This window comes from Leptodactylus fuscus, chromosome 7, assembly GCF_031893055.1.
Source record: "Leptodactylus fuscus isolate aLepFus1 chromosome 7, aLepFus1.hap2, whole genome shotgun sequence".
NCBI lineage: Eukaryota > Metazoa > Chordata > Amphibia > Anura > Leptodactylidae > Leptodactylus > Leptodactylus fuscus.
This window is the reverse complement of record NC_134271.1, coordinates 144,802,496-144,830,106: the sequence shown is the minus strand read 5'-3', so window position 1 is coordinate 144,830,106 and position 27,611 is coordinate 144,802,496. Positions and strand designations below refer to the sequence as shown.

Below are 27,611 nucleotides of genomic sequence, written 5' to 3'. Positions count from 1 at the left end.
AAACCCTTACAGAGGGTTTCCCCACCACCAACAAATTCAATTCCTCTCATCCTTCAATAGGCCATGCTCCACTGATTCTGGCACAGTTGGAATTGTTTCTCTAGCCCCCACCGTTCCTGAGTTATGGTTTCTGTTCGGTTCACCATAATCATGCTCTCTATTGTCAGGTGGGCGGTGGTCCTGAGCTAGTGTACCAAAGACAAGGACCACCCACCTGAGAACACAGAGCATAATTGTGTTGAAACTAACAGCTGTGATTGCTCAACAATGGTCAAAGCTAGAGAAAAAATCCAACTTCATCAGAGTTAGAGGAGCAGAACCTTTTGAAGGATGCCAAAAATTGGAGTTGGTGGAGGTATTGAAAGACCTTCTTCAAATGGACCTTCACTTCACGAAGCATTAATGAGGGTAGAAGAATTGAGTAAAGGTTCTGAGTAAAGGTGTTCAACCATGTAGACACCTTGAGATTCACTTAATCTTTGTGGAACACTTCAAAAAAAATGGGATTGTCCAAAGCAGAGAACCCCATTAGGTCACCTTAGAACTCCTCTAGGTCAGATTTAGAAACACATCTATGTTATGAACATCGATCATACGTTATGACACAGAGGAGGCAGCTATTTTGAGGGTAAACCCAAAGATATTTGACAATGTTCCAAAAAAATCACTAGTAGCTAGTGGTTATAACCCACCTCCTCTTAATAGCTTGATATGGAATTCAAAATGGCTGACTTTACTTCACAAATGGATGCATAAAGTGTGGCTTTAGGAAATAAAGCATTCATCGTTCCTCTGCAAAGCACCAATAGTGTTGACCTACTTGAGAACGTTACTAATAATTGACCTTACCATGTGGACTATGTAACCATGACATGGTGCCCAATGAAGTGAACTTAAATATATCGAAGCATCAAAAGAAAATGCTAAGCAGATCGTGTGTCTGTATATAAAGGAGACAATGTACCATGCAGAACATAATTAAATAGTCAAAAAATTCATAAAATCATTGGCAGTATTGTCATCGAGAGGGATCTCAAGCAGAAACTTGAGAACCTACATCTGGATCTGTAAGTCATATGGACCTGGAAAAGCCAGGCCCAACCTTGAGTGTCATTTCTTCTTCATTGTATCTAACGAATGTCTCCGAGAATTTTTACCGTGTGGTGTCTCTTCAGTTTTGATCCAGTTTCTACAGTAAGGTGGACCCCTAAAACATTCCAGCTCATCTCTCACAAGGAACTTAGGACACATTCAGAAGTGTTGGACCTTCCATTCTTCATTCTCAAAAAAAGGAGGCAAACGCCCACAGTGATATAAATAAAGTCTCTGGTTTCTTATCATGGGGAATGATTAGTCCAGTTACTCATCTGATGACCATGAATCTTCTCGTTCTTGGGTCGTTTTTAATCCTTGGCTTGTCTTACCGATTTCCTTGTTGGTGTTCATAAAATCTTCATCCACCACTGAAGATGAGATTTCTGATGGGACATCTAAATCCTTCTCGCTAAGATATGGGTTTACTATTTCCTTGGTATAATGACTTTGCTCGGCGGCAGAGTCCACATATTTGACAGCAGCTTGCATGAAATTCTTAATTTCGGAGGCCTCATCTAAACGGCCTTCTTTATGTTCAGATGTTTCCAGTAGTGATTGGAAAAGGCCCTCACTCTTTCCTTCCGATATTGTAAATTCAATAACAGAATCTTCTACTTTATCTTCAGACTGTGAATATACTATATCCTCATCCAACCTTACAATAGTCTTTGCTTCAGAAATGACAATTTCCCTGTTCTCTCCAGTAGAATGTCCATTGAGCATATGGTCTTCAAAATCAAGTGTGGCCTGTACAATTGTGTGCCCAAATATTCCATTGACTGTTTTTCCTTCTTCATTATATTCCCTTATAACTTCAGACATATCTTCTTCATGTTCTTCGTGGGAATCAAATGAAGAATCATTTTTTTCACCTAATATGTCTTTCTCCTCCTCTGATGATGGTGTCTGAGGATCTAGCTTTTCCACAAGACTAGCTTCTGGGACTTGTTCTGGATCACTCTGTTCAAGTTCCTTTGGAGTCTTGGAATCAATGTCCCCGCTAATGTCATCTTTCTCAGAACATTGTGTTTTACCATCTTCCTGCTTAGGGGTGTAACTGATAGTTGACACATTTGGGGAGCTCTCGTCTGAAGTTACTGAGTCATCATTTTCTGAACTTTCTTCTGATGGTTTCACATCAAGGTTGACATCTTCTTGATTTTCAGCCTGTATTATTTTATCTTGTACTTCAGATTCTTCACTTAGGACATTAGGCACATTTGAGCTGATGACGTTATCTCCATTGAATTCATCCACAGATTCGGTTGAAGGCTCTTTTGTACCATCAAGTGGAATATCTAAAGCAATTTCCTTGTCTTCCTTCTTTAAAAAGTCTACGTCATGATCTTCGGCATCCACAGTTTCAGTCTGCTGGAGGTTGAATTCTTGTGTGAGTAAGTCAGAATGTTCCTTGGTTATACATTCTTCATTCTCTGTTGTATCTTCCTGACTAGGAGCAGGAACTAATTCCGTCTCACTATGGTCTGATGAAGGAACAACATCAAGCTCCTTGGTTAATATTTTTACATCTTCATCTAGAGAGATCCTCATTTCTTCATCTTCTTCATTCTGGTCTTTATCTACAGTTTCACTGACCAGCTGTTCCCCAGATAACTCTACTTGGTCATCTGATGGTGATGTTTCACATTGGGTTTCCTCCAACTGGGAATCTTTAGTTGGTTCAAATTCCTTAACTTTGGGTGAAATGGCTACTTCTTCCTGAGACGTTATGGACTCCTCAGACTCAGAGTTTTCATCATCAAACTTAATGTCTACTGGATCTTCAGATGGTTCAATAGCTGGTTCTTCAGTATCCGGTATTGCATAAGAATCTTCTACTGTATGGTCTACAAATTGTTTTGGCTGCTCACTCTCAAATAGGTCTTCAGGACTTTCAGCTTGTTGCTCAGTATGGTGTCTGTCATCTCCTTTGATAAAACTTGACTCTTCACTCACTTCTGGGAGTATTTGTGATGATTGTGACTCCAAACTACTGTCTAAGATCTCCTCAGGTTCATCACCATCTTCAGGACTTTGTAATTTGGTAACATCTGCTGCCAAATTCTCAAATTCACCACCAAGGTTAGGCAAGGAAGTTATATCCTCCTCACAAGTTTCTCTTTTGTGGTCTTCAGTATCCACTCTTTCTGTCTCCACCAGTCTGAAGTCACTATGCTCCTCTGTAATATTTTCTTCATTTATTGTTGTATCTTCATGACTTGAAGCAGGAGCCAACTCTGTCTCACTAAGTCCAGAAGAAGGAACAAATTCAGTAGATTCCATTAATACATTCTCTGTATTTGCAGTCCATCCTTCTTCAGGTTCGTCAGTGTAGCCTTTATCAACACTGTCACTACTAAGCTGTTCTGAAGATAACTGTTCATCTGTTAAGTTCTCTGGTTCAGGAGTAAGATCGGGAAGTGATGTCTCATATTGGATTTCCTCCAACTGGGAATCTTTAGTGTCTTCAAATTCATCGACTTTGGGTAAAAAAGTGACTACTTCTTCCTGAGAAATTGTGGAGTCTTTAAACTCAAATGTTTTATCAACAACCTTGTTGTCTATAAGATCTTCAATCTGCGTATTTGGTTCTTCAGCAAGTTCTTGAGGATCCAGTATTGGTGAGGAATCTTCAGCCTTAGAGTCTACAATATGTTCTGGACGCTCACTCTCAAGAACATCTCTATGGCTCTCAGTTTGTTGCTCTTTATAGTCTGAATCTTTGTCATCATCTGCCAGTACTTGTGAAGACTGTGACTCTAAGCTGCTGTCTAACACTTCCTCAAATTTTCCATCATCTGCAGGACTTTGTAACTCGGTAACTTCTGATGTTGATATTATTTCATCTTCTGCCAAGTTCTCAAATTCATCATCAAGGTTGGGCAATTGGGTTGGCAATTGTTCTGAGAATAACTGTTCTTGGTCTTTTGTGTTCTCCAACTGGGAATCTTTAGTAGTTTCTAATTCATCCACTTTGGTTGGCAAGATGACATCATCCTCAGAAATTGTGAATTCTTTGTACTCAGAACTTTCATCATCGATCTTGTTGTCTTCAGTCTGTGTATTTGGTTCTGCAGAAGGTTCTTCAGTGTCTAGTGTTTCAGAAGAATCTTCTGTCTTCTTAGAATCTACAAATTGTGTTGGAAGCTCCTTCTCAATGAGATCTTTAGAACCTTCAGCTTGTTGTTCAGTATAGTCTAAGTCCTTGCCATCATCTTTCCTTAGATTTGACTGCTCACTTACTTCTGCATGTATTTGGGATGATTGTGACTCCAAACTGCTGTCTAACACCTCCTCCACTTCACCACTATCTGGAGGACTTTGTGATTTAAGCTCAGCTGAATGTTCTGATGCTAATATTATTTCATCTTCTGCCAAATCCTCAAATTCATCGTCAAGGTTGGGCAATGGGGTTGTATCAGGAAGAGTTTGTTCACACTGATAATCCTTACTAATTTCAAATTCTTCACTTCTTGGGGAGTAGATTGAAATATCTTGAGAGTCCAAAGAGTCCTCAGATTTAGAATGTTCATTATCTGGAATACTAGCTGCTTGAGTTTCATCCAACTCTGTTGTGTGCTTTTCAGTGGGTGTCTCAAATTCATATTTTTCCGTTGTATTCTCGGCAAATACCACATGAGATTTGATATTCTCTGAGTGCAGGTTTTCATACTCATGGGCTAATGAAAATGTTGACTGTTGACAGATTATTTCCTTTTCAAAAATTTCTTGTTCCTTTTCTTTTTCTTCCAAAATAATATTTTTAGTTTGTTCAAAACTTTTAAACTCTCCTTCATGAGCTTGAATATTATCCTGGTGTGTTTCTGTTCCTTCTTCAGGAGTATTGCTCCTCTGCTCTTGATGGTCAAGTTGAGTCTTCTCATCATTTTCACTTGAGAATCGAAGGTTGTTTGGGATGATGTTCAATGAGAATCCCATGTATTGCTCCTCAGCAGAATCTTTTAGGATTGATTCATTCTCCTCAGATACAACATGATCTTCTACTTCTTGGTCATGACTCTCATGTCTTTCTACTTCTTGGTGAGAACCTTCTTGTTCTTTTCCTACTTCTTGTTGATAACTCTGTTGACCTTCTTCAGCTTCGTGATGATGACCCTCTTGTCCTACGTCTACCTCTTGTTGGTAACACTCTTGTGGTTTTTCTACTTCTTGTTGATCAGCCTCTTGTCTTTCTTCTTCTTCTTGGTGACCCTTTGTTTTTTCTTCTACTTCTTGGTGATCACCATCTTTTTCTTCTTTTGCTTCTTCATCATAACCCTTCTGTCCTTCTTCTGGTTCCTGTTGAAAACTACTTTTTTCTTCCACCTCATTCCCTCCCTCTTCATCCTGTTTCACATTTATCTCTTTCTCTTGACTTTCCAGTGTAGCATTTGTCTGAGCATCTTCCATAATGTCATCCTTTTGCACAAATTGTTTAGTTTCGTCCTCCTTCAATAAAGAATATTCTTCTGTTGTCTGAACAACCTCAGAGCTTTCTTCATGGTGATTTTCTACATCTGACTGCACTAAATCCTCACTTTCATGTTGCAAATGGGTCTCCCGATCTGTTGGTAGGTCTTCACCAACTTCTGAATCTTGGTGAACATCACCTAATTTAGCATTTTCCTGTTCCATATCTGTGGAAACCTCTGACTGTCCTTCAACAATTGGTTCAGTTTCTTGCTGTAACAAGGATACATCTTCTTTAGCGATAGTAAACTCAATGTCAGACTCCTTCTGGACAAGCTCCTTGTCCTCCACTTTTTCCTTGTATTCATCTTCTGCGGAAAAAACTTGTTCCTTAACTTGTTCTTGTTCTTCTTCTGTCTCATGTTCTAGTGTACAACTATTTTCTTCTTCACTTGCCAGCGTAGGTTCTTCTTTTTCGGTAACACTATCTTCTTCATATGAAACATATTCCTCATGAATAGTTTGAGCAATAACTTGAGCCTTCATGGATTTGGTATATTCTACTACGGTGCAAACCTCATAACTCTCCTCACTCGTGTTTTCTTTATCTTCTGGTACACAACTGTCCTCCTCGTCATCTGCTGGTGTAGATTCTTCTTTTTCCGTAATGTTATCTTCTTCATACGATACATATTCCTTCTGGACGTATTGAGCAATGACTTCAGTCTTAACTGCTTTGGTATATTCTGCTGCTAAGAAGGCCTCATAATTCTCTTCCTCCTTCAGGTCTTCTGTATCTTCTTCCTTATATTCCGATATACAACTGTCTTCTTCACCTGCTGACGTAGTTTCTTCTTTTCCAACAACATTGTCCTCCTCATATGATTTATATTCCTCTTCAATTACATCTTTCTTATCTTCCTCACCATCTTTTGCTTCTGCCATAATCGTTTTTATATCCCTCTCTTCTTCTTCTGTTACATCTTCTCTTGCCTGTTGTTCAAGTTTTGTCTGTAGGCTTTGTGTTTCTACATCACTTTGGACAACCTTTTGGATGTCTTCAACTTCTTCATTAGAAATCACTTCCACACTCTCATGTAATTCTTCCTGATTTAAGTCGGGATGGGAGTCTAGCAATTGGTTGCCTCTTTCTCTTTCCAGGGTTTGGGCAACTTGCTTGTTTTCAATATTGTCTCCACCAACTTCTTGACTTTCTTCTTCTGCGTTACTCAAATCTAAACGTTTGAGATCCTCCAGGCCTGCTTGTGGGCTGCCTAGCATATCTTCAGATAACTGACTGGCTTCTTTCTGCCCATTATCCATTTGATCAATATTGTCTTCGTTCTTCTGGTCTACTGATTCTTCTTGGTGAGAGCTGCTAAGCTGTTGAGCAATTTCTTCTGGAGCTTTTACAATGTCGGTGTTCTGCTGATCTTTAAATATCTGACTATCTTGTTGTGGATCACTTTCTTCAATATTGTTCTTTTCTTCTTGGCTTTGAAGCTCTATATCCTTATGTTCTTCCAAAACGTGGTGGCTGGACTGATAAACTTCTTCGACATTAAGTATTCTGGGCTGTTCAATATCAGTAGATTCATGGAGGACTTGTTCATGTGTGTAATCCTTCTCTTCCTCTTCTTTTTCGCTTTCTGTCTTAAACTCTTCTTTATTTATGCCAGCAAGCTCAATCCCTTCTTGTTGTTCATGATCACATTGTGTGACTTCCTGTTTTTCATCGCTATATTGGTCAGCTTCCAGAAAGTCATCATCTTGTATGGAGGATTGTTGGTCAAGTTTCTTGTCATTATACTCCAGGATATTTGTATCTTGAGGAATTTCTTGCCTTTCTTCATCAACCCCTTGATTTACATCTTGACTTGCCTTGTCGACATCAAAATCAAGCTCTTGGCTGAGGGAATGTTCAATTTCCTGGACAGATACATCACCTGAAGAAAGCACATTTGGTTCACCCAAGTCTTGCTTATTTGGTTTTGAAAAATCTAGAACTTTTCTAAATTCCTCATAATTCTCTCTAACCGGTGTCTCCGTATGTTCATAGTCTAGTGGTTCCATTAGAGCCTCTTTTTGAACGTACACTCTCTGGCAGCTCACAATTTGACTAATAACCTCCTGTTTCTCAATGATGTGTTCTTCGTCAACACTTCCAAAGTTCTCACCAGCATGGTCATCAATGGCCAGTGGAACTTCAATGTCAACCTTTTCTTGGTGGGGCTTCTCAAAGACAAATGTGTCGTTGTCTTTGTTTTGAGTTTCCACAAACTTTTGTTGCTCCTCCGACACCAAATCGGTTTTCGAAGAGGTTTCCAACTTGGCACTTACAACTTCCTTTTCGGTTGACAGTGGAAGTTCAGCCTTGGCATCACCCGTACGATTTGTTTTCTGTAATCCTGCATCAGTTGTGTCGTAAGCGCTTCCATTCACTACAGATTGGATTACAGATTCCTTTCTTACAGTCTCCTTAGCGATGGGTTTGAAAGACTCTCGAGAATAAGATTGGGAAATAGTCTCCACATTACTTTTCTTGAAAACTTCTCCTTTTTGAGGGTGCTTTCCTAAATTGCTTTCTACTGGAGGCAGTGTTGGAGTAGCCTTCGCAGGAGATGCTTTGGTATAGTTAAGGCTTTGAGATTGAAGCACAGAGCTTACTTTCTGGAACTCTTTGGTTACAGGACTTGCCCTGTTCGACAATGAGGTACTTTTCATATTCAGGTAGCGGCTTGTACTTGATGTCTCTACACTCTGATTTTTCTTGGCACTTAACCTGTTGTCTCTGGAAACCAGAGATTTAGTGTTTTCACGTCGACTTTTCTTTAAGGTGCTCTGATCCAGCATTGAATCTGTAAGATAAAAAAAAGATATGCCTTTCAATACAGTCTGTCAACCTTTTCCCACGGACTTTAGATAGTTGTTGGTCAGACAAGTGTTCTATCTTCCCCAATCCCCTCATTGTCATATATACGATCGACTTGTCGACTGGGAAGAGTGGAGAAAGTTACTATCAGTCAACTCTGTTGGTAACTTATCTTCTAAACACAAAAGGATTGGGCATGTTGAAATCCAACTGCTTGATCCTTCTCCACTGCCAACATCTACCATCAGAGAAGAGTGGGCAACCCTTTATACGCATTAAAAGGTAAGTTGGTCCCATAGAAATTGACTGAGACCCATCTAATGCTTATGGACAGTTAAGGACTTACCAGAACCCTATTTGATTTAATTTGAGCTGGTGGTGTAACATCTGTTACTTGCCCATTTCTAGCAAATTAAAGGGGTTTTCCAGCATTTCATACTGAAGACCTATCCATAGATGAGGACCCCACTTGAGGGATTGAAAAATACCTTTAATTCCTCCACAATAAGAGATCAAACACTTCTTATACATGCAAACAGGCTCATATTATAAATTAAAGGAACATGTCTAGAGTAGAAATGGGCAAACCAACTTGTACCGAGCCAGGTTCAAAATTGTTTGTTTTTTTTCAAAACCGAACAAATGGAGATTTGTCACGGAGTGTATACTCAGTGTGAAGGCTCCGCTGTGGTTCCATAGGAATGAATGGAAGCAGCCAGCCACACAACCTTAACCCCCTGTGCGCCGGCTGTGTCCATTCATTCTAATGGGAGACTAGCTAACATCTCTAGTAGCTACTTACCTGCAGAGATGGCTGGTCCGGTGCCCGGTGTTCTCATTCTTCTTTGACTCGCTGCCCCCGCCTCCCAGGTTAGTGTTAAAGAGCTAGGAAGAAGGCGGGGCTTGTTGCTTAGGAGAGTGTGGGCAGGTATAGGGCGGGGAGACATAACGTCTCCCCTCGCAATACCCGCCCACACTCTCCTAACCTGGGAGGCAGGGAACAGCGAGGCAAAGAAAAAAGAAAAATGAGAACACCGGGCACCGGACCAGCCATCTCTGCAGGTAAGTGGACACCAGGAAGGACTAAGTAGCCAGAGGATTAAAAAAAAATCACTACACAGCGTGGATTCTATCAATTAAAGTGTTCAATTGTTAGATTCCATGCTGTATAGTGAATAGGATTGTTTTTAAAATCCGATCTCCAATTAGTAAAAAAAATCCCATTGACTTGCATTGGGATCGGAATTGGGATTGAGATCGGGTTCGAATGAAAAATGATCGGAAATCGTATTTCAAAATCGATCCTGAAAAGTCAAGATCGGCTCAATCCTATGTCACTTCCTGAGAAGAAAAAATAGAAAAGAACACCGCGCGGCACCTTGCGCATTATCCTTGTGATGATTCTCACAAAACAGTGCACTAATTATAGTCACCTTGATTTGCTGTGATATTGATCACAGCACTCAAGCCAAATATTTCAGCAATTGATAGCAAGCAGATCTTAACCGTGTATCCACGTATAAAGCAATGCAATAGTGTAGACCAATCCAAAGAAACCCTTCTATAGAAGTTACCAATGGACAATTAGATCCGCGCTTACCAGCTGTATTCTTGTTGTAAAGGCTATTAATAAACGAATACAACAAGAATACAGCTGGTAAGCGCGGATCTAATTGTCCATTGGTAACTTCTATAGAAGGGTTTCTTTGGATTGGTCTACACTATTGCATTACTTCCTGAGAAGAGGAACTAGAGCTCAGTATCTTAGTTCTGGCCCCTTTAAATCTGCCACAGTCTCGTAACTGTGAAAGCTTTTCTTAAAGACCAGAGAGTTTATTTTGAGAATTTTTGTTATGACGGTGGAGTCAAGACTGTTTATTACAGAGGAGAAAATGAAGATCCAGACAGAATGGGGAGAATATTAACATTGACTGTAATCCTCTGCGTGAGAAACTTACCACTGAAGGATGAAGAGATTTTGTAGTCTGCACTTGGAGTATATAATCTTGTACTTTCAGCTTCTAGAAGGGATCTAGAAGAAAATAGAAGGGGTTGGTAAGAAAATGGAAGGGCTCAACCAATATAAAACATTGATATGTAACAGTATCTACCAAAATAATGTGATTCTATACAAAATTGTGTTACAGGATTCGAGGTAGCGACCATCTAAAATGGTGGCGCCAAAGTCCGCTAAGCATCAGGAGGGGGCACATTGAACATCAGGGAAGGGTAACAAAAAGCTAAAGGACATAGGGGGCTGAATTAGAAAAAATACTGAAAGACTTGGCCAAAAATATGGAACGTCAACAACTAGGGTCCTAGTTAGAAACCACTGGTTTGGAGTTACCAGTATTGGAAAGCAGAGACTAAGGGGCAAAACCGCTGGTAAAACTTTCATCGGTGGAGGGTCTGGAACCCCCAATGATCACAAGAACGAAGGGGCACCTATTACTCTTCTATGTTCATGGACTTAATTCATGGTCCGGATCGAGTCAGAGTCATTACATATTTTTTTAGTTTGCCACCCTCAAACCACTATTATACATTGGGGTCTCTTCAAAGTATAATAAATAGAGATGAGCGAACAGTAAAATGTTCGCGATTCGATATTCGTTTCGAATAGCCGCTCAATATTCGACTATTCAAACAAATATCAAACCCCATTATAGTCTATGGGGAAAAATGCTTCGTTTCAGAGGAAGCCACACTTCCACTCAGGAGGGTCACCAAGTCCACTATGACACCCCAGGAAATGATGCCAACACCTCTGCAATGCAACTGGGACAGCAGGGGAAGCATGTCTGGGGGCATCTAACATGCCCAAGTATCTGTATTACGCCACTATCTCATCAGTATCCCTGTCAGCTTGCGATATGCGGGAGCTGACTTTTTCCCATAGGAATGCATTGACCAGCGTTGATTGGCCGAATGCCATGCAGAGTACAGCATAGAGTAGCTGTAGCTGGTGTAGCAGAACTCAGCGCACACTCAGGTCTGCTACATCTTTGGTGTAGCAGAGATCAGCGCACACTCAGCTCTGCTACATCTCTGGTGTAGCAGAGCTCAGTGCACGGCCAGCTCTGCTACATCTCGGGTGTAGCAGAGCTGTGTGCTCAACTCTGCCACATCTGAGATCGGACTGTGGACCGATCTTAAACTCCGCCTGCTCCGGCATTCAGCTCTGCTACATCTCTGGTGTAGCAGAGCTCAGCGCACACTCAGCTCTGCTACATCTTGGGTGTAGCAGAACTCAGTGCACGGCCAGCTCTGCCAGCGCACGGCCAGCTCTGCTACATCTCAGGTGTAGCAGATCTGTGCGCTCAACACTGCTACATCTGACCACAATGGAGACTGCTGTGGACCGATCTTAGACTCCGCCTCCTCCGGAAGAACCAGCGTTGATTGGCCGAATGCTGTTCTCTGTATGGCAATCGGCCAATCAATGCTGGTCAATGCATTCCTAAGGGAAAAAGTCAGCTCGTGCATATCGCAAGCTGACAGGGATCCTGACAAGATAGAGTCCCAAAGAGCTGGGTGAGTAACATTCCCCCCTAAATAAAGGTTATCCCTAGCTAACCCTACCTGTACATCTATCCCTGTCTCATAGTCACATAGTTCACAGTCTCATATGACCTGGTTCTTAAATCCACTATTCGTATAAATTGGAGGTCACCTGATTTCGGCCGCCAATTACTTTTTCTGATTTTTTTTCGATGCCTCCATTGTCGTAGTTCCTGAATGGTGTCAAATGGTCCAATCACAGGCCTTAGTGGACATGTGGGTTATGATCAAGGTATGATATTTAGATGTCATTCAGGAGGCCGGAAAAGACCTAAAGAAGATGGAGATGGAGACAGACGCCACAGTGGAGCCTGGAAGAGGTGAGTGTGACTGTTTGTTATGTTTCCACTCCACTGTTGAGCCTCCGCTTACTATATTATGGGGTCTGAAGAGTCCTCAGAGTATAATAAAAATAGTCCCAATTCGGCCCAATCAAGTTAGTTCCGAAACGAAACTTGCAAATAGTCACGCAACGAATCTAGTGAGGTTCGCCCATTACTAATATCTCATGAGTTCATAGTGATGCTCTGGTCAGTGGTGATGGTACAATCATTTGGCCCCTCAGGTACCATGGTCCAGGTCCAACTCCTATATCTGCACCCCCTATAGTTATACCCGTTTCATGAAAACTTCTGACAAATTTCTACAAAACCTCAATATTTCAATTTACAAATTTGTCCCATTTTTATAAAACTTCCATGAAAATTTTCAAAAATTCTGACTCCAATTTTTTAAAAAAATTTATTAATAAAATTTTGGGTCAAAATAAGGCTTAATATTTCTGTTATAAGAGTAGAACAATGAAAATGACAGAAGAGCCGGATGTGCAAATTGACTATAACTGGGGTCTTTCAAGTTTTTGTCAGAGAGTTTGGCATTTTATCAGACCAAATTCTCAATTCTGTCCAATGTGTTATGGAAATCTGCGGTGGAGGCTCCAATGCACATTCATGAACTGGTACTTAAGTCTTTGTAAAATTCTCTTATGTAGGAACATCAAAGAAATTTGAGTAAAATCCACCATTTTAATAATTTACAAAAAGTGAGTGGGCCTGCCCGGGATCACACACGCTGGCTCTTGAGAGCCTCCTTATCCCTTTCAGCCTGGATTTATATTGTGTGACACAAGCGGCCCAATGACATAATGGAATGTGTCGGGAGTGAACATTTTTAGCTTCAGTCCCTGTGGTCAGCATTATGATGCTAATGAACGGCCCGCTTTTGTTTAATACCATCTGGAAGGCCGGGAACAAAAAAAAAAAAAAAACTTAAAGTGAGGAGAAAACTTTGAGTAGAAGTTCCTTGTTGAGACCGAATTCCCATGGATGCAATGGGATGTTAAACGAGAGGCAGAGACGTATTCATGGGGGACGGGGGGAGGGATCGTGTAGATATTGTACATAGACGAGCAAACTTTTTGAAAATTTTTGGATATGGCATTGGTTGAATTTGTGACTTTTTCCACAGACGATACTAGAGATTGTTTGTACAAAATCCTATTACGTGAGAAAAGACCGGGCCAACCATCCTATACAATGTCTAGGTTATTTGCCTCCCCCCGACCCCCACCCAAAAAAACCTCCTAAAGATCATTCATGAGGTCAAATTGAACTAAAAAAGGAATGGCTGACTACATTAGTCTGTAAGAGAAGAGTCTGGGGCTGTTAATAAGGTATGCAAAGTGTCTGATCAGTGGGGGTCCCCAATGTTCATGAGAACAGGGCTTTCCTGTAATTTTGTTTGTGGTCACAGGGTCTATGGGACTGCCGAAGAAGAGCTGAGAACAGAGCTCGGCAATTTCCACCGGTGCCATAGAGATGAATGGAACGGCAGCTGGACTGTGCTACAAGAGTCCCCCATTGTTGTGATTGTGGTTAGATCCCCACCAATCACACTCATCCTAAGTGGTACAGCTGACATAAACCCTTATAGGGATCCTATCATTGGATATCCATTTTTTCTGACTAACACTTAGGAATAGGCTTAAGAAAGGCTATTCTTCTCCTACCTTTAGATGTCTTCTCCGCACTGCCGTTCAGTAGAAATCGGGGTTTTCTTCAGTATGCAAATGAGTTTTCTCGCAGCACTGGGGGTGGTCCTCAGCACTCAAACAGCACTGGGGGCGTCCCCAATGCTGTGAGAGAAATCTCCAGCGTCGCCTCCATCTTCTTCTGGAACGCCCTCTCCCTGTCTCTCCTTCCGTCCTGGTTTTCAATCTTCTAGGCCTCGGGCCTTGGGCAGAGATGACTGTGCATGCCCGGGCCAGAAGAAAATGGCCGCTTACACCAGCTTACTGTGTAAGCGGTCATTTTCTTGTGGCCCAGACATGCGCAGTCAGCTTAGACGATTGAAACCCAGGATGGAAGAAGAGACAGGGAGAGGCCGTTCCAGAAGAAGATTGAAGCCGCGCTGGAGATTTCTCTCATAGCATTGGGGACGCCCCCAGTGCTGTTTCAGTGCTGAGGACCACCCCCAGTGCTGCGAGAAAACTCATTTGCATACCGAAGAAAACCCAGATTTCTACCAAATGGCTGCGCGGAGTAGACATCTAAATGTAGGAGAAGAATAGTCTTTCTTAAGGCTATTCCTACGTGTTAGGGAGAAAAAAGGGTATCCAATGATAGGACCCCTTTAAAGGGGTTGTTCCTTTAAGGATATTTATCCCCTGTCCTGTGGGGATCAGGAGAATGGGGGACTGAGTTTTTGTTAAGGAGTTTCCCACTATAATTACCATTTAGGAGCCTCTAGTGAATGACCATCGACAGCTCTGAGCTTCTGGGCGGTGCCTAAATGAATTTAGGATGTTACCTAGCAATAGGCACTGCCACCAGAGGTGACCACCCTGGACCACCATGCACTACTGAAGACCAATGTGGTCACCATGAATGATACTGTCAGGCAGTCTTAGTACATCATGATCATATTATAGATGGCGCCCTTTTAGTGGTAGAGTGGTATAAATGAAGCCTTCGTGACTCCTGAGACTCTTGTTTAAGAAATGTCAGACCCTATAAACAGTGAGGCCGTATCTCCAGACATGTTTGAAGTTCCTTCAGTCACACTGTAATCTATTATAAGCGCTGTGTCTATGACAACATAAACGCCGCTGAGTGTTTCGGTATCTCCGACAGTCATCGGACTTTGGGGGGGATTAAAGGGGTTGTCCAGGAATCTCAGTACTTGGGCAGGAGGCCAGGGAGGGTGAAGCATTGACATAAAAAAAATTAGTCCTTGGCACTCCAGTGTCCACCACTATTATCCAGTGGCCGTACGTGACCGATGAGGTCAATCAGGAAAGGACCCAGTGATGTCACTCACGTACATAACCGATTCCCTTCCTTAGGCCGCTGAGGCCAATCAATAGTCATGTACGGCGGAAACAAGCCTCGGCACACTGGAGCGAACATTTTATGTTTTGCCTTCCCCGGCCTTCTGCCCAAGGACTGAGACTCCTGGACAACCCCTTTAAGGGTAACTTCACACAGAGGAGTTAGGAGATCTCTTGTGTGACTCCATAAATAAACGTCCTGCTCAATTCAACCTGAAAAACCTGGTGGGCCAGAAAGTAGCGATAAAATTAAGGCGGAGGACCACCTCGAATGACTCTTAGCTTCCATGTCAACTTACTCAACTGCCTTGGCAAATTTTTTGCAGGTAGGATAATTGGGAAAAAACTTGCAACTTTTTTTTTTTTTTACGCCATTTTCCTAAAAGGGGGCGTGACAAGAGCCGTGACATGGGCGAGGCTACAAGAACCACAAGAATTAGGATCATTTGTAAACTGATATCTACGACACCTATGAGCTGGTATAGAGCTTACTGTGGGCACACAGACTGGCGAGAGGTGTTGATGGAGGAGGCGGCCATCTTGCCCTAAATGAGGTGCCCCCTCCATCGCTACGGGAAATATAAAGACTGGGGTTAATAAATTCAGTCATTATAAAGGTGCCAGAGGGAATTGTTAAAGGGGTCATCGGATGCCCTATTAGTGGGGTTGAGCCGATCTTGAGATTTCAGGATCGATTTTAAAACCCGATTTCCGATCATTTTCCAGCCGATCCTGATCGTGAAATTTGCTCGATCAATCGGGATCAGATCTTTCCCGATCCCGATCGCTCAACCCTATTCATGATATAGATATGAATAGGGTTGAGCCAATCTTGAGATAACCTCCGACCTCGATCCCGCCGGAAAAGATCGGAATCGGAATTCCGATCGCGATCGTGAAATTTACTCGATCGCCGATCGGCTCGTCTTCCTCGAATAGGTAGAGTCATGGGTTGCTCTTAGTAAAGGAAGAACCCTGGTATCAAACAGTATTGTAGACGCCCATCAATTTTAATGGGTACCATGGCATGGGTACTATGGGGTCTCCCAGTAGTGGGGCCGTCACTGCCCTTCGTCCTGCCTACAATCTTTTCGGTAACATGACCTGAATCATTTCCATTTCAATAGATAGTAGTGTGGTACCATTTTAATCCTGAAGGGGCAGCAAAGAGCTTCTTACCTGTAAGTTGCCACCTCCAAACTGAGAGACATTTTAAGGTGCATCAGCTGTTGCCTGTCTTCCAGCACTTGGGCGATCTGGACCCTCAGGTCTTCTTTCTCCTTTTCCAAAGTTTCAATTTCAAGCTGGAAAACAAAATAAAATTTAAAGAAAAAAATTTCATTCTTTACGTCTTTCGCAAAAAAAATTTCCTTAAAGGGATAAATGTCTAAGGTCAAAATACTCCTTCATAGTAGGGAATATCCATAGATGTGTTGTCTCTGAGTTCTGTGAGACCAAGTTAGGTGACAACCGTAATTGTACATGTCATTATCTCATCTTACCTGTACTTAAAGGGATTCTCCATTTTGTATACACCTGTCCTATATTACTAGTAGGCCTTTAAGAAGTCCATATTGGGACAGAAAGAGGACTAACAATGATCAGAAACCAATGAGCTGTTTGTTATAGGACTTGACAAGCACCCATTAAAATCAATAGATATCTATACTGTCCTATAGGGGGCCCTAGCAGTTGCTAGCTCTTGGAGCAAACCATTAGAGGGTGATTGGGGATGTTAGTTTTTTTTAGCTATACTGTACCTATTAATAGAAAATTCTTGGTGACAACCAACATGGCTGCCAATGGTGGATGCCACCAAGCTTCCTAACATGCAGAGCTCTAAAATTTTAGTTGACCAAGCCTCCACCGATGAGATACTCATGCAAACCAACATGCCTTTAATATGATACATCCCTTTAAGAGCACCCTGATCATCTGATCCTATATCTGAAAGTGTTGGAAGGATGTCCAGATGATAGGGCGGGGGTTGATTTTGGCTTGCAGATGGGCGCTCATTGCTCTTCATTAGGACATTTCTGGTGACAGATACCAGAAGGATCCATCAGATCACAGGAGGACCCTTTATATGGAAGGCTCAGGCTTTCCCCTCCGGCCCTCAGGGATCAGCCCGATCTACCAACATGACCATGTAATAAAGTTAAGTGGCCGAAATTAAGTTAAGAGCCCTAAAAGGACGAGCCATGTGCCAGAGCGATCCATAAGAAGGACAATAAGACATCTGCTTCCTTCTACTCCGGGATGAGATTAGTACATAACAGCCACATGGTAATAAATAGACTGGTGGTATCTATACCGCCACCGGATTGTAAGCTCCTAGGCCCAGGGGATACCCTGCGTCATGACGCATTAAGTCATCTATCATTCTGTTTGTCTATCTATCTATCTATCTATCTCCTATCTATCTATCTATCTATCTATCTATTTATCTCCTATCTATCTATCTATCTATCTATCTATCTATCTCCTATCTATCTATCTATCTATCTATCTATCTATCTATCTCCTACCTATCTATCTATCTATCTATCTATCTATCTCCTATCTATCATCTATCTATCTATCTATCTATCTATCTATCTATCTATCTTTCATCTATCTATCTCCTATCTATCTATCTATCTATCTATCTATCTATCTATCTATCTATCTCCTATCTATCTATCTATCTATCTATCTATCTCCTATCTATCTATCTATCTATCTATCTTTCATCTATATATCTATCTCCTATCTATCTATCTATCTATCTATCTATCTATCTATCTATCTATCTCCTATCTATCTATCTATCTATCTATCTATCTATCTATCTATCTTTCATCTATATATCTATCTCCTATCTATCTATCTATCTATCTATCTATCTATCTATCTATCTATTTATCTCCTATCTATCTATCTATCTATCTATCTATCTATCTATCTCCTATCTATCTATCTATCTATCTATCTATCTATCTATCTCCTATCTATCTATCTATCTATCTATCTATCTATCTATCTATCTATCTATCTTTCATCTATATATATCTATCTCCTATCTATCTATCTATCTATCTATCTATCTATCTATCTATCTCCTATCTATCTATCTATCTATCTATCTATCTATCTATCTATCTCCTATCTATCTATCTATCTATCTATCTATCTATCTTTCATCTATATATCTATCTCCTATCTATCTATCTATCTATCTATCTATCTATCTTCTATCTATCTATCTATCTATCTATCTATCTATCTATCTATCTCCTATCTATCTATCTATCTCCTATCTATCTATCTATCTATCTATCTATCTCCTATCTATCTATCTATCTATCTCCTATCTATCATCTATCTATCTATCTATCTATCTATCTATCTATCTATCTCCTATCTATCATCTATCTATCTATCTATCTCCTATCTATCATCTATCTATCTATCTATCTATCCATCATCTATCTATCTATCTATCTATCTATCTATCTATCCATCTCCTATCTATCTATCTATCTATCTATCTATCTATCTATCTATCTATCTATCTCCTATCTATCATCTATCTATCTATCTATCTATCTATCTCCTATCTATCTATCTATCTATCTATCTCCTATCTATCTATCTATCTATCTATCTATCATCTATCTATCTCCTATCTATCTATCTATCTATCTATCATCTATCATCTATCTATCTATCTATCTATCTATCTCATATCATCTATCTGTCCATCTCTGGCTCACGTTATGTAAGGGGACGTTAACACATAGGAATTTGATGCTGAATTTGAGGCATATTCTGCCTGAGGACTCCTGCTGAAATACACCTTTTCCGTCAGCTCAGAAAAAGCAGAAAAAAAATCTGCTACAAATTCCTGAAGCAAAAATTTTATGTGTTAAGACCCCATAAATAGATGATAGATAGATAGATAGATAGATAGATAGATAGATAGATAGGAGATAGATAGATAGATAGATAGATAGATAGATAGATAGATAGATAGATAGGCGATAGATAGAGGATAGATAGGAGATAGATAGATAGATAGATAGATAGATAGATAGATAGGAGATAGATAGATAGATAGATAGATAGATAGATAGATAGGAGATAGATAGATAGATAGATAGATAGATAGATAGATAGGAGATAGATAGATAGATAGATAGATAGATAGATAGATAGATAGATAGGAGATAGATAGATAGATAGATAGATAGGCGATAGATAGATAGATAGATAGATAGATAGATAGATAGGAGATAGATAGATAGATAGATAGATAGATAGGAGATAGATAGATAGATAGATAGATAGATAGATAGATAGATAGGAGATAGATAGATAGATAGATAGATAGATAGATAGGAGATAGATAGATAGATAGATAGATAGGAGATAGATAGATAGATAGATAGATAGATAGATAGATAGAAGATAGATAGATAGATAGATAGATAGATAGATAGGAGATAGATAGATAGATAGATAGATAGATAGATAGAAGATAGATAGATAGATGATAGATAGATAGATAGATGATAGATAGATAGATAGATAGATAGATAGATAGATAGATAGATAGAAGATAGATAGATAGATAGATAGATAGATAGATAGATAGATAGATAGGAGATAGATAGATAGAGGATAGATAGGAGATAGATAGATAGATAGATAGATAGATAGATAGATAGGAGATAGATAGATAGATAGATAGATAGAAGATAGATAGACTGATAGATAGATAGATAGATAGATAGATAGATAGATAGATAGATAGGAGATAGATAGATAGATAGATAGATAGATAGATAGATAGGAGATAGATAGATAGATGATAGATAGATAGATAGATAGATAGATAGATAGGAGATAGATAGATAGATAGATAGATAGATAGATAGATAGATAGGAGATAGATAGATAGATAGATAGATAGGAGATAGATAGATAGAATATAGATAGACTGATAGATAGATAGATAGATAGATAGATAGATAGATAGATAGGAGATAGATAGATAGATAGATAGATAGAAGATAGATAGACTGATAGATAGATAGATAGATAGATAGATAGATAGATAGGAGATAGATAGATAGATAGAAGATAGATAGACTGATAGATAGATAGATAGATAGATAGATAGATAGATGATAGATAGATAGATGATAGATAGATAGATAGATAGATAGATAGATAGATGATAGATAGATAGATAGATAGATAGATGATAGATAGATAGATAGATAGATAGATAGGAGATAGATAGATAGATAGATAGATAGATAGATAGATAGATAGACAGAAGATAGATAGACTGATAGATAGATAGATAGATAGATAGATAGATAGGAGATAGATAGATAGATAGATAGATAGATAGATAGAAGATAGATAGACTGATAGATAGATAGATAGATGATAGATAGATAGATAGATAGATAGATAGATGATAGATAGATAGATAGATAGATAGATAGATAGGAGATAGATAGATAGATAGATAGATAGATAGATAGATAGAAGATAGATAGACTGATAGATAGATAGATAGATAGATAGATAGATAGATACAGTGGCGTAACTAGGAATGGCAGGGCCCCGTGGCGAACTTTTGACATGGGGCCCCCCCTCCCCAAACCGATGCCGAAGACCTCGACTGACCCCCTCCTCCGCACTCTATTATGGCCATTAGTGGCCTCTGCACACAGTATTATCCCCTATAGTGTCCCCTGCACACACAGTATTAACCCCTATAGTGTCCAATGCACACAGTATTATTAACCCCTATAGTGTCCCCTGCACACAGTATTAACCCCTATAGTGTCCCCTGCACACAGTATTATCCCCTATAGTGTCCCCATATGTCCCACTGTGGACACCTATAAACATTTATTATACTCTGGGGTCTGAAAAGACCCCAGAGTATAATAATCGGAGACCCGGGGGATTAAAACCATTAAAAGAACAGAGACAGTTGCTTACCTGTTCCTACCGGCCGCCGCTCTGGTCCAGCTTTAATGACGTCAGACGTCACATGACCCGGGAAGCTGGCCTGGGTCATGTGACGTCAGACACAAATGATGGAGGCCTGGCAGGATCGCGGAGAGGTAAGTAACACTGTTTTTTATGTTACCTTACCTCTCCGGTCCGCCGATCATTATACTCAGGGGTCTGAAAAGACCCCCGAGTATAATGATAGCCTCTGTGGGGCCCGCAGTGTCACTTGCCGATCCCGGCCCAGCCAGGATCGGCAAGTGAATAGGGCCCGTAACGGACTTAAAAAAAAAAAAAAACGCAGCGGTAGCGGCTGTCACCGGGCCCCCTAATGGTCCGGGCCCTGTGGCAGCTGCTACTGCTGCTACCACGGTAGTTACGCCCCTAGATAGATAGATAGATAGATAGATAGATAGATAGATAGATAGGAGATCGATAGATAGATAGATAGATAGATAGATAGATAGATGACAGATAGATGACAGATAGATAGATAGATAGATAGATAGATAGATAGATAGATAGGAGATAGATAGATAGATAGGAGATAGATAGATAGATAGATAGATAGATAGGAGATAGATAGATAGGAGATAGATAGATAGATAGATAGATAGATAGATAGATAGGAGATAGATAGATAGATAGATAGATAGATAGATAGATAGATGATAGATAGATAGAAGATAGATAGATAGAAGATAGATAGATAGATAGATAGATAGGAGATAGATAGATAGATAGATAGATAGATAGATAGATAGGAGATAGATAGATAGATAGATAGATAGATAGATAGATAGGAGATAGATAGATAGATAGATAGATAGATAGGAGATAGATAGATAGATAGATAGATAGATAGATAGGAGATAGATAGATAGATGGATAGATAGATAGATAGATAGATAGATAGGAGATAGATAGATAGATAGATAGATAGATAGATAGATAGATAGATAGGAGATAGATAGATAGATAGATAGGAGATAGATAGATAGATAGATAGATAGATAGATAGATAGGAGATAGATAGATAGATAGATAGATAGATAGAAGATAGATAGATAGAAGATAGATAGATAGAAGATAGATAGATAGATAGATAGATAGATAGATAGATAGATAGATAGATAGATAGATAGGAGATAGATAGATAGATAGATAGATAGATAGATAGGAGATAGATAGATAGATAGATAGATAGGAGATAGATAGATAGATAGATAGATAGGAGATAGATAGATAGATAGATAGATAGGAGATAGATAGATAGATGGATAGATAGATAGATAGATAGATAGGAGATAGATAGATAGATAGATAGATGACAGATAGATGACAGATAGATAGATAGATAGATAGATAGATAGATAGGAGATAGATAGATAGATAGATAGATAGATAGATAGATAGATAGGAGATAGATAGATAGATAGGAGATAGATAGATAGATAGATAGATAGATAGATAGATAGAAGATAGATAGATAGATAGATAGATAGATAGATAGATAGGAGATAGATAGATAGATAGATAGATAGATAGATAGGAGATAGATAGATAGATAGATAGATAGATAGTAGATAGATAGATAGATAGATAGAAGATAGATAGATAGAAGATAGATAGATAGAAGATAGATAGATAGATAGATAGATAGATAGATAGATAGATAGATAGATAGATAGGAGATAGATAGATAGATAGATAGATAGATAGATAGATAGGAGATAGATAGATAGATAGATAGATAGGAGATAGATAGATAGATAGATAGATAGATAGATAGATAGGAGATAGATAGATAGATAGATAGATAGGAGATAGATAGATAGATAGATAGATAGATAGATAGATAGGAGATAGATAGATAGATAGATAGATAGATAGGAGATAGATAGATAGATAGATAGATAGATAGATAGATAGAAGATAGATAGATAGATAGATAGATAGAAGATAGATAGATAGATAGATAGATAGATAGATAGATAGATAGATAGATAGATCTATGACATAGGATAGATGGCAGCCAGTGAGTCCTATTACATCCATATCCATTAGGCAGGGCCGGCTTCATCCATGCCATTCTCTCATACATGACTCAGCTCCCCGGATAATTCCGGCTTCCTTTCCCAGACACATCTGCTCTTAGTGTAACATAAGTCCTGGAGCCGTCATACTGCAGCATGGAGAGGAGACAACACAGTAGCCGCTCACTGCAGACCATTAACCCCTCACTTGTTATATGTTCATCTAATAAAGCTGGGTGACAACCAATATGGCCAGTTATATCTTCTGCAGGGGTTGTCACCCAGCTTTCCCATTTCTCTTAGACAACATTTTTACCATTCAGGGGTCTTGGCAAGCTGAATGGTAATCCCTGAGGGTCTGCGACATTGTGTCCTCATATCAACGCAGAACTCTGGGGCCCAACCATACCCATCATGGCCGCTTAAAGGGCCAGTCGAGCCAGGACTAAGTGAACGTTTTTCCTCGAAAGCGTGCGCTGGCTACACAGCTGAGCTCGCAGCCGCCATGTGTGCGGTGACTTAGCACTTTTGGATACCACAGCTGGGCTGGATTACAGAACTATGTCTGCACATTAGTCTGAACGCTCCATCTAACCAAAGCCGTCATCATCCAGGATTTACTTGGAAGCTATTATTTCTTAAAGGGGATGTCCAGGTTTAGAAAAACATGGCAGCGTCCTTTCAGAAACATTAAAGCGAATGGAGACGAGCGGTAATACCTCTCTCTTTTAATCAGTTTTCATAAATTGCCCCATTCTATAGTATGAGATGTAACTACACAGTCTTCAATCAACTTTATTTATACAGTTCTGGAGAACACTTAAAGGGATTTTCCATCCAACAGCACTAATTTTTCTATGGTAATATTAATCGTCCTCCTACCTAGCAGGGACGTTCCCACCATGGATACCCCTCTTTAAGGGTCTTAGGGGAACATGCAAGGGTCAGGAAGAAGGTTTGGGGCAGAACACCCCCTGAATGACTTCTATTAGCCCAATATGGCCCCTACCCCCGGTCACACTCATCAACTGCCTGGTCCATAAGGCATACTCATATGACCGAGTGGATTACAACCACAGATTCATCTAGGATCCATTTTTTTTTCACAGACCCATTCACCTCAAATCAAGTCTACATGGCTGAGAAACTCGCTTCACCCTTAAAGGGGTTGTCCATGATTACAAAAACATGGTGGCTTTCCTCCAATATCATTACCTCTCGGGATGTGTGTAAAATTGAGATTCAGGAACTGCAATACCAGACATAACCTATGGACAGGTGTGGCACTATTGTTTGGAAGGAAGAAGCCATGTTGTCCTAGTCGTTGACAAACCCTTTAAGTCCTGGAGGACGGTTGGGATTTCTATTCCTGGACAAGACTTTAACTGGGCGGTGGATGTGGTTCTTGTAGCCAACAAGGCCCCCAGCCCCTATGGGGCCTAGTGGTGGACTCCTATTGTCACAGCCGGGGACCCCAACTAAATCTGATTGGCCGTCACGTCTTCGAGGGTAACATTTGGCACCAGATGTTGAGAACCTTCCACCGGTCTATGGGGAGAAGGCCGAGCTTACGCCGCGCTGTGCGTGAACGCGCGGGGGATGTTTATACATGTATACTCGCCACACAGGAAGTCTTCTAAGATATTATTCTTCATGGGAAGTGGGAACGAAATATTTGACATAGCGCGGACACATAATCTATATATAGATGGTCCTTGAGGCCTAGCGAGAGATTACGGAAGAGGTGTCAGCCAAACCAATGTCAGATACCGTCAGACACCCGGCAACTTCCCTGACCGGCTTCTTATCACACCTAAGGTGGCCATACACAATACACTGACGTCAGCAGGAATGACCGCCATCTAATGTCCAACACGCCCGATCCTTTGTTCTGATGGGAGATAAACCGCCATCAGAAGTGTCTATGTGTCGTGCATGTGTATGAGGAAGTCGGGTGAACTTCGAGGTGATATTGTTTGTGCACTGTATGGTGGTGTTAATTGGACAATGTATGTCGACATTACATGTGGAATTATTTGGACGCTATAGGCACTATATGCGGTATTATTTGGACTTTGTATAATGGTGTTATAGGAGTACTATACAGTAGAATTATGTAGACACTGTATGGGACATTATTTTGACTTTTTATAGTGGCATTATACTATATGGACCGTATTTGGTACGGTTTCGACATTGGTGGCATTATTTGAGCACTGCATGGTGGAATTATTTAGACTTTGGTGTCATTATATAAGCGTAGTACAGTAATACTACTATATGTGGAATTATTTAGACGTAGTATGATGGTATTATATGAGTACTATATGGTGGTCTTACATGTATACTACCTGGTGGTATTATTTAGACTTTAGTGGCACCATATGACTACTGTACAGCAGTATTATATGGACCCTGTATGTGGTATGGCTTCATCTTTATATAGTGGCAGTATATAGGCTTGGATGGCATTATATGGGAGCTATATATTGGTAATAAATGAACACTGTTGTTGGTGGCATTATATCAGCACTGTATATTGGTATTATATAGCCACTATATGGGGTATTAGTTAGACTTTAAATGGCAGCATTATGTGAGCACTGTACAGTATCATTATATGGACACTATATGTAGTATTATTTAGACTTTGGTGGCATTATATGAGCACTGTACGGTGGTATTATATGGACACTGTATGCTGTATTATTCATGGTATTATACAGCCAATGTGGCGATATTATTTTGTCATTATATTTCGCCCAGGGACTTATGATATATTTAGATTTCTCCATAGATGACCCAATTTACTTCCGAAATCTGGCAAGGGACAGGCCACTGAATAGCGATGGACAGAGTCCACCACCTAGGGTGGGAGGGGGACGGATGCCTCACTTATATCAGCCATGGGAGACGCCTGCTTCCCATATCCGCCATCACTACAAGACCACGTGCTTGATCAATCTGCCCAATAAGAGCTTCATCGTCTTGCCCCAGATTGTCCCATTCATTGGCGATGGCCAACCCAACTGGACCATCAACATCACCAAATTCTAAGCAATGACATTAGAATGGCTTCACATACAGGAGGTCATTGAACCTACGGTCTACCTTATATCTTACTTTATGGCTATGTGTCATCTATTGCTCTCTGGTATCACCCATTTCTGAATGGGAGGAGGCTGTATTGTCCTCAATGAGATGACTGACAGGAAGTCCAAGAAGATCCCTGCCCCCAGGACTACAACTTGGTGTCACATATCCCCAAGAACATCCAAAAACATTTCATACATAGCTATGACTGACATCTGTATTGTGTCTATAAGGTGTCCACCTTAGGTTTAGTGACCCTTTAAGAAGGATGGGGTACCCACCTGTAGTCTGTTTTCTTCATCTTGTTGATCCAACCACTGCTTGGCCAGAAGTTCCTCCAGCATCTCCTTCCTGCCCTTAAGACTCTGCAAGTCTCTGTCTAGGGTCTGTAGTTGGAGTTGACTCTGTTTGTTCTCATCCAGCACCTTCTTCAGGTTCTCTTTGGCCTGGGACAAGTTTGTCTCCAGAGCTGACACTTCAATCTTGTACTCCTCTACAGCTCCCTGCCATATCTGTGACATCTTACTTGCATAGTCTTCCACGTTGACTGGCTTAAAGTTTACAGGAGCGAGTTTGAAGTTCTCCAGTTTTTGGGAGTAACTGGAGATCTCCTCTTCCATCAGAGCCTTGTCTTCTTCATGAGTCTTGAGGATGTCCTCCATCTCTTCTTCCAGGTGAATAAGTCTTTCCTTCAACCACGCCTGGGCTCTTTTTTCTTCTTCCAGTAATTTTTTGCTCTCAGACAGTTCTTTCTTCACATCTTCTTGGGCTTGTTTCTCCTGGAGACACAGTTCTTTGACATATTCTATCTCCTGGTAGATGCAGTCTCGGTCAGTTTCCGCCTGGACCATCTCCCGATGTTCTTCATCTAAAGCGTCCCTCAACTTCATAATCTCATCATGGTACTTTCGTATCACAGACTTGTCAGACCTGGTGCTCTTGAGGTGGTGGATCTCTGCCCTGAGGAGCTCATTCTCTTCTTCTAGGGCTTTGACCCGGGAGAGGTAAGCTTCAAGGCGTTTATTGAGGTTCCACATTTGCGCAGACTCTTCGCCAAGGGATATGGAAGTCGTATAGGTCTCCATTCTGCTCATCGATATGCTTCAGTTCTTCTTCAAGGATATTTCTCCACCAGCCTGTGGGAGTGAGATGCTGGATACTCAGCGAGTGAGAGAATGGCTCAGGAGGAGTAGACCCAAAG

General features: G+C 40.4%; 1 protein-coding gene across 1 annotated transcript; it reads right to left on the bottom strand.

Annotated features, from left to right (window-relative positions):
* Positions 1–486: 486 nt before the first annotated feature.
* On the bottom strand, positions 487–27,611 carry NES (nestin). Its single transcript, XM_075283198.1, has 4 exons — positions 26,692–27,611; positions 16,446–16,570; positions 10,336–10,409; positions 487–8,363 (listed from the first exon to the last, which is right to left on the bottom strand). Exons 1-4 carry the CDS (start codon positions 27,502–27,504, stop codon positions 1,360–1,362), a joined length of 8,016 nt encoding a protein of 2,671 aa, XP_075139299.1. The 5' UTR covers positions 27,505–27,611; the 3' UTR covers positions 487–1,359.